General features: G+C 37.0%; 1 protein-coding gene across 1 annotated transcript in view; it reads right to left on the bottom strand.

The window, feature by feature from the left end:
• Nucleotides 1-7,679, bottom strand: part of CUNH14orf39 (chromosome unknown C14orf39 homolog) — a 51,531-nt gene extending 43,852 nt beyond the window's left edge. The window contains exons 1-4 of the mRNA XM_036274158.1: nucleotides 7,631-7,679; nucleotides 7,485-7,541; nucleotides 6,368-6,494; nucleotides 2,310-2,399 (exon numbers count right to left, since the gene is read on the bottom strand). Coding sequence (XP_036130051.1) covers nucleotides 2,310-2,399; nucleotides 6,368-6,494; nucleotides 7,485-7,541; nucleotides 7,631-7,679 — 323 coding nt within the window. The remainder of the gene's footprint in view (nucleotides 1-2,309; nucleotides 2,400-6,367; nucleotides 6,495-7,484; nucleotides 7,542-7,630) is intronic.
• Nucleotides 7,680-8,175: the final 496 nt, after the last annotated feature.

An 8,175-nucleotide genomic window follows, 5' to 3' on the forward strand; every position in this document is an offset into this window, starting at 1 on the left:
GACAACACAAATAAATGGAAAAATATTCTGTACTCATGAATCAAAAGAATTAATATTGTTATAAATGTCCGTAATACCCAAAGCCATCTACAGAGTCAATGCAATCCCTATCAAAAGTCCAATGGCATTTTTCGCAGAAACTGAAAAACTCTAAAATTTTTATGGAACCACTCAAGACCCCAGACAAATCAATCTCAAGAAAGAAAAACAAAGATTGATTCATCACACTTCCTAGTTTAAAACTATGCTACACTGCCCTGGCCAGTTTGGCTCAGTGGTAGAGCATCGGCCTGCAGACCAAAGAGTCGTGGGTTCAATTCTGGCCAAGGGCATGTACCTCAGATGTGGTTCATCCCCGGCCCTGGTTGAGATCGTGTGGGAGGCAACCAGTTGATGTGTCCCTCTAACATCGTTGTTTCTCTCTCTCACCCTCCCACTCTATCTGAAGATAATTATCCTCAGGTAAGGATTAAAAATAAATAAATAAATAGAGTAATCAAAACAGTATGGTACTGGCATAAAAACAGACACATAGCCCTGGCCAGTTTGGCTCAGCAGTTGGAGCATCGGCTTGCGGTCCGAAGACACCTGGGTTCGGTTCCCACTAGGGGTGTGTATCTTGGTTGCAGTTTGTCCCCGGCCCTGGATGGGTCGTGCAGGTGGCGGCCACTCGATGTGTACCTGTACATGTCGGTGTTTCTCTCTCTCTCTCTCTCCCTCCCTCCCTCCCACTCTGAACAAAAAGTGGAAGAATGTCCTCGGGTGAAGATAAAAAAAAACAAAACACATAGACCAGTTATCCAGTTATAAGGTGAATACGTTCTGGAGCTCTAATATACAGCATGGTGAATATAACAATACTGTATCATATGCTTAAAAGTTGTTAAGAAAGTAAATGTTAAATGTTCTCATTACCAAAAAGAAATAGTAGTTATATGAGGTTATAGATGTTACCCAACCTTACTGTGGTAATCACTTCCCAACATATACATGTACTAAATCATCATGTTGTACATCTCAAACTTAAACAATGTTATATTGTCAATTATATCTCAATAAGGCTGAAGAAAAAGTAGTAAAAATATAAAAATAGATACTGCTCTCATTCAATTATGCTAAAAATAAAACCATTTCAATTTTTTCAATTAAGTTAAATTACAATGCTTTATATATAATGTGTTCCAAGTCCTTAGCCTTGTTCCATTATATCCACTAATTACATTTAGTCCCCAAGACCAGGTGATTTTACACATAATAAAATAAACCCACACAAATATTGGTGTTTCTCCATCAGAATTTAACAACCCACTTCATTAGCTCTCTGAAAAACAGAGGTCTGATATAAAATACCTTTTAAAATCAATACAGGTATCCCCTGGTTTTTGAAAGTTCACGTAACACCACTTCACTTTTACAAAAGACCTACTTTAGTACCTGTTTTCACTCACCCAAAGAAATCTGAAGAGGATGTTTGATTTTACAAAACAGGCAAAAAGCAAAAATAGCGTTTAGCATTTGTTTTACAGTGAGCCGTTACAGAGGCAACACAAAACCCCAGCAGTGAGATTGGCACTGCCAAGCTCCTTCCCTGGGAACTACACTCAGCATTTCATCAAGCCACCATGAACTTGAACCGTGTCTGTTAGCATCTGTGCTTTATCTCAATTTACTTTGTGCATTCCTGTTTTTACTATATATTAATGTTATTTAAGGTTTTATGTGTTATTTGGTATGATTTCATAGATTATTTTTAGGTCTGGGAATGCTCAAAATGTTTCCATATAAATTGATGGTAACTGCTTCTTTACACCATTTCAGTTTATGAAAGGTTTCATAAGAATGTTTTACTTTTGGGTAGAAGAGGAAATCTGTACTCCAAATTTTTCATGAGCTAAATCTATTCCTCCAGCTGTTTACCTATAACAATTCAGTCGTAACTGAAGCACTATTAATTGAAGCACTCTGCTATAGTAACTGCTATTGACTATCTATCTAAGGATATATCTAAACAAATCCTGGGTTCAATAGAGCTATAAGACAAATAGGTAGGCCTCCAACGGCACCCCAAGAGTCCAAAACACTGGCTTTGTTTGGCCAGAGGGAAGAGGGGCAAGGGCTGGGTGGAGGTGGCAAAGGGGGGAAAACAGGGACATCTGTAATAGTGTAAACAATAAAGTTTAAAAATTAAAAATAAAACAAAATCCACCCCAATGTACGAAATTTCTACATTTTTCAATTTATATTTTTACAAAGCATATCTTATTAATATTTATAGAACTGAATAGCTTAAATTAATATATGTACTGTACTTGTCTTTTTCAACTGTTTCTTGACAAACAGTAAATCGGTCCTGCATATAGTCTTCATGTTTATGAAAAACATCACATGTTGGCTTCCAGCTATGGAAAAAAATTATAATTAGCATCTCAGAATGATAAATTGTAAGAAATCATGAAAATGAATGTAACCATTGAAAAATAAATAAATCTTGCCCTGCTGGTGTGGCTCAGTGGACTGAGCATCATCCCATGGACCAAGAGGTCCCAGATCGATTCCTGGTCGGGGCACATGCCCAGTGGGAGTGTGGGGGGTGTGCAGGAGGCAACTGATCGATGTTTCCCTCTCACATCGATGTTTCTATCTCTCTCTCTAAAAAAATCAATACAAACTTGCCCGGCTGGTATGGCACAGTGGTTGAGTCACCCATGCACCAAGAGGTCAGATTCGATTCCCAGTCAGGGCACATGCCCAGGTTGTGGGCCAAATCCCCAGTGGATGACATGCAGGAGGAAGCCAATCCATGTTCTCTCTCATCGATGTTTCTAACTCTCTCTCCCTCTCCCTTTCTCTCTAAAATCAATAAAGAAAAAAAATGCAATCAATAAAAACATATTAAAATAAACAAAACTTGCACTGGCTGGTTTGGCTCAACAGTTGGAGCATAGTCCTGAAGAACAAAGGGTTGTGGGTTTGATTCCCAGTACCTGAGTTGCAGGTTCAATCCCCAGCCTCAGTGGGGGTCCTGCAGGACTCTTTCACATCAATGTCTCTCTCTCTCTCGCTCTCCCCCCTCCCTCCCTCCCTTCCACGCTATCTTAAAAAAAAAAAAAGAAAAGAAAAATGTCCTGGGGTGAGGATTAATAAAATAATAAAATATAAAAATAAACAAATCTTTCCCTTCCTGGAGAAAACAAGCTTCCATCAAGAAAAATATTCCCATCACCACCATTACCACCCTTCATGCAATCATAGATATGCTCAAATATCATTATCTGTTAATTTTTACATAAAACTTGTTTTGGAACTATGACTAGGGAAGCAGCAACTGTAACATGACTGGACTGTGCATTGCTATGGCATTTCTAGAATATACGGTACAACACTGCATCATTAGGCTTTCTTTCTCATCATACTTCCAAGATCTTGGCTAAGAAATTCCTTTGGAGTAAGCATTCAAGGAGCTAGGGTAAGAGCTGAAGAGAGGCTTTTTACTCCTTTAAAGCATAAAAAGTCAAGTTGTTACACCCTCTTAAACTAAGAAAGAACCTAGGCCAAAATGAATTATAAAATCAGATGGTAAGAATAAAATAAATATTCATCTTATATATGTTTTGTTTATTTCATGACTCAAAAATGTTATCTATGTGAAAAATACAAAATTAACATACATCATAGCAGCTTCCATTCTAAGTATTGTTCAAATATTTCCTCTTTTCTAATCTTTTTTTCAGATTCAAAAAGTATAAATGCCCACTTTAGAAGCACAGAAAATCATCCATACAGTCTCAACACTGAAAAATAACTACTGGTATTATTTTAATAGTTTTTCTTTTGCCTTTTATATCATTTTGAGGTATTTTTCTTTTTAATCTGTATGTAGTCATATTTATCCATTTCCTATGTGATTTCTACTTTTGGTGACATACTTAGAAAAGTTTTCTTCTCTCAAAGATTATACAGTCACCTATATTTTCTTCTAGTACTATCATGAGTTCATATTTCACATTTAAATTTGTAAACCAGCATGCTGACATTATGGACTAGAGGTGCTCATGATGTTAAGCTAAACAGATCCTACTAACTGTCTTAAGAACCCAGCAAACATTAAATTGTATAAAGTATAGTACATCTTGGATATAGCAGGTTCTAAGGGGAAACTATGTTATTTTCCAGCACCCACTGCAACTAGTTAATGGAAATCACTGGTAAAACCTACTACAATAAAATCTAAATTAAATTTTTTTTAAAAGCTCAACATATATAGTTTTTTGTTGATCAGAGAGCCAAAAAATTTAAACACTGCTAATTCCTGTGTTGGCAAGGGTTTGAGGAAATAGAAACTTTCACACATGTTGGTGGGAGTATAAAATGGTATAATCTTTTTGGAGAACAGTTTGCCATTATCTACCAAATGTTTAAATGTGCATACATACTCTTTGATCTAGCGATTTCACTTCTAGAAGTTCATGCTATAGCAATAGGTCTATAAATATGGAAGGATATCTGTACACATTGCTTATAATAGGAAAAACCTGAAAACAACCTAAATGTCTACTAATAGAAGAATGGTTAAATAACTCAGGATATATCAATACCAAAAAATACTATGGAGCTGCTAAAAAATAAAATCTAGCCTTGGCCGGTTTGGCTCAGCGGTTAGAGTGTCAGCCTGCTGTCCAGAGAGACCTGGGTTTGGTTCCCACTAGGGGCACGTACCTCCGTTGTAGTTTGTCCCCGCAGTCTGTCCCCGGCCCTGGTTGGCTGTGCCGGAGGCGGCCACTCGATGTGTCCCTTTCACATGGATGTTTCTCCCTCCCTCTCTCTTCCTTTCTCCCCCTCCCACCCTATCTGAACAAAAAATTAAAAAATGTCCTCAGGTGAGGATAAAAAAAAAAATAGAAAAAAATCTATACATAATAATTACATATACAATACCATTTACATTACATACTGTTAAATTTTAAAAAGCAGCCCAGCTGGTGTGGCTCAGTAGTTGAGCATCAACCTATGCACCAGCAGGTTGCCAGTTCAATTCCCAGTCATGGCACATGCCCAAATATCGGGCTCAATCTCCAGTAGGGGGTATGTAGGAGGCAGCTGATCAGTGTTGATGTGTTCTCATCGATGTTTCTCTCTCTCCCTCTCCCTTCCTCTCTAAAATCAAATAAATCATTAAAAAAATTTGAAGTATGGTATAACCCCATTTTTGTAAAAAGAATATGTAGATAGATGTGTATGTAAGTATATGTATTAATGATACTGAATATTTACTAAAAAGGTCTGAAAGGAGACTCACAACTGTTATCGAGTGATTACTATAAGGTAGACAACAGGGTAGGGACTGTAGGCAGGGAAAAACTTTTTATTTCATACATTTGCATAGTTTTTGAATTTTTATTATTAGGTATTTGTTACTTTTATATCATTTTAAAACCAATATAAAAGTAATGGGGTGCCCTGGCCAATGTGGTTCAGTTGGTTAGAGCATCATTCTCCACACCAAAAAGGTGGCGGGTTCAATTCCCCATCAGGGTACGTGTCCAGGTTATGGATTCAGTTCCCAGTGGGGGCACATGCAGGAAGCAGCTGATAGATGTTTCTCACTCACATTGATGTTTCTCTCTCTCTCTTCCTCCCTCTCTCCCTCCCGCTCTATCTGAAGATAAATGCAAAAATGTCCTTGGGTGAGGGAAAAAAAAAATGACTATAATTTTTAAAAAAGTAACGGGGTAAAAACCAAGAAGGCTTGTTAAAATTTTGAATAACAGAATAACAAAGTATTTTAAAACTTTAAAACAAATATGATTCTAAAGTATAGTACTAATACAAAGACAATGGTCCACATAAAATTAAATACAAAAAACACATTTTATTTTTAAATATTTGTAATGTACAATAAAGTTCTATTAACAAGTCTTTATTTCAAAATGTTTATGTCTTATAGTGGATTTAACTACTAGAATCCATAACCTGAAGCCCTGTTGAAAGAATTCTTAACATAATGAATACTTTTATTTTGAAAAGCTACTAATTTTAAGCTAGATTCCACTAGACAAAAATAAGATCTTGAAAATTCAAAGATGTCAATTATTTCAAATTTATTTATGTAATAGGAATTTTATATACTGAACCTAGGTTATTCAAAATTCTATATTTAGACTAATTGGATCTGAATTAAAGAGATCTTACAGCAATTCTTTTTTTCTTTTGAACCTCCTATGATCCCTTCTTATAAGTCAATTGAAGACTTAATTCATTGTGCTAACATAAAATACTATTTTAAAACAGTAGTTTCTATAAACTCAGAAACCTTGAATAAAAGAATCTAGTGACAATTACTGAAAGGTCTTTTCTTTCAAATACTCACTTACAACAGTTGTCTTTGATTTCCTTACTATGTTTACAATAATGACCAATTTCCTCATCTGTTGTATTTATAGTTTCCTGTATCTTACAAATAGTTGCTTTATTTTGTTTAATATCTTCAAAGCTTTCTGAAAAAATAAAATATTTATTTTATTAAGGTAGAAATCATAAAATAAACAAATACAGGAGAAAATAAAGTTATGGCAACTTACCTAAAAGCAAGACAGCCAGAGAACAGAGAGAAAATGAGGCTTGAGATAGGAAGGCCCTATGCTGAAAAGCACAGACCCAAAGCCAGGCCTGCTCCCAGACCCAGAAGCTAAGGATCTGTGTTTGGGACGGAAGAGAAAGATGGGCGTCCCTCTATTTAAGAGGGCTGGAGTAGATGTTATCTGAGATCACTGGTATCTTATGATGCCATGAGTTCATGTAAATATTTACTCATATATGATGCGAACATAAGAGTTTCTTTTTAGACTAATGTGAAATCTCTATTCATTAGTTCCATGTCAATTAATTATTAAATGCACCTTCAATTTGCTTCTTTTTATTGGTGACTAGAACAAGATAAAAATAGTTTCCTTAAAAGATTAAAAAAAAATTTTAATACTCTGTATTCTTTTTTTGTTGCAGAAAAGATAACCAAATTCTACCTTTTCAGAACTATTAAGAAATTAATGGTTCTATTTTCTTTTGATAGTTTTTCTGTAGAATCTTAAAATATATATTTATGTAATCTGCTTTGCCATTTCACTCATAATATTATTTTCCGTATCATTATACCTGAAAAATATGGCATCTATCAATCCTGGCCCCTGACTCGCTCGAGTGTTTGAAATAACCTGTTATTTGAGAAAAATAATACCATTTTCAACTGCACTTAAAGGGTCATTTCAACTTAAAGCAAAATTCTTCAACACAAATTAAATACTGAACAGAGAATTTTATTATTGAAAATCTGTAGTTAAGGTAAATAGCTCATTATTAGGCACTAAACAGAACTGGCAAAAAGTTATAACGCCAACACTCAGTTACCCAAAGCAAAGCGACTGCATATTACTTTACATGCCATAAAAAATTTCAAAAGGAAAACATTTTTATCATGCAAAACGACTTACTGTTAATGCGTTGAATCATATCTTCTTTAGTACTTACATCTTGCTCATACTGAAAAACTAAAAAAATCATTTCGTGACTTCATTGTGAAAATAGCAAATCATAATACAAATAGTTATGTATTTCTTTGTTTTTATTTTATACCTACCAAATTCTAGCAAGAGTCTGTCCAAACTGACAAACAGGCTGTCATTCATCTTGGACACTGTGTTTAAAAAAGAAAAGCGTAAAGGGCTGTCCCGAGGTCGCGCGGCACAGCGCGGACTCGGCGGGGGTTACCCCGCACCGGCCGGCCGGCCGAGGCGCAGGTGCGGGGCCAGGAGGGGGCGGGAGCAGCCCGCAGCTCAGGGCTGGGCACCGGCCTCGTGGGCACGTGAATCAGTACTTGTTGGACGTGACCAATGTCTGGGGGAGCCGTCACCCTCGTTCATGTGTGCTCGTCTTGGAATGTTCTGGAGTCCAAAGACACCCAGAATTCTCAAAAGGCTATGCCCTATAAAATAAATGTCTCCGACTGCGTGTCCTGCGAGCTGGCTGACACCCCCCCACAGTCCTGCGCCGACCTACGGAACAGTGCCCTCTACACGTACGACTGGACCGCCGGACCCGAACGGCGGAGGTCCTCGCGGGGCTGCCCAGGCGCTCCAGGCCACGCCCGCGGCGGGCTCCGCGTCTCTCCCAGCCGCCGGCCGG

The sequence above is a fragment of the Molossus molossus genome, unplaced genomic scaffold (assembly GCF_014108415.1).
Source record: "Molossus molossus isolate mMolMol1 unplaced genomic scaffold, mMolMol1.p scaffold_m16_p_1, whole genome shotgun sequence".
Taxonomy (NCBI): domain Eukaryota; kingdom Metazoa; phylum Chordata; class Mammalia; order Chiroptera; family Molossidae; genus Molossus; species Molossus molossus.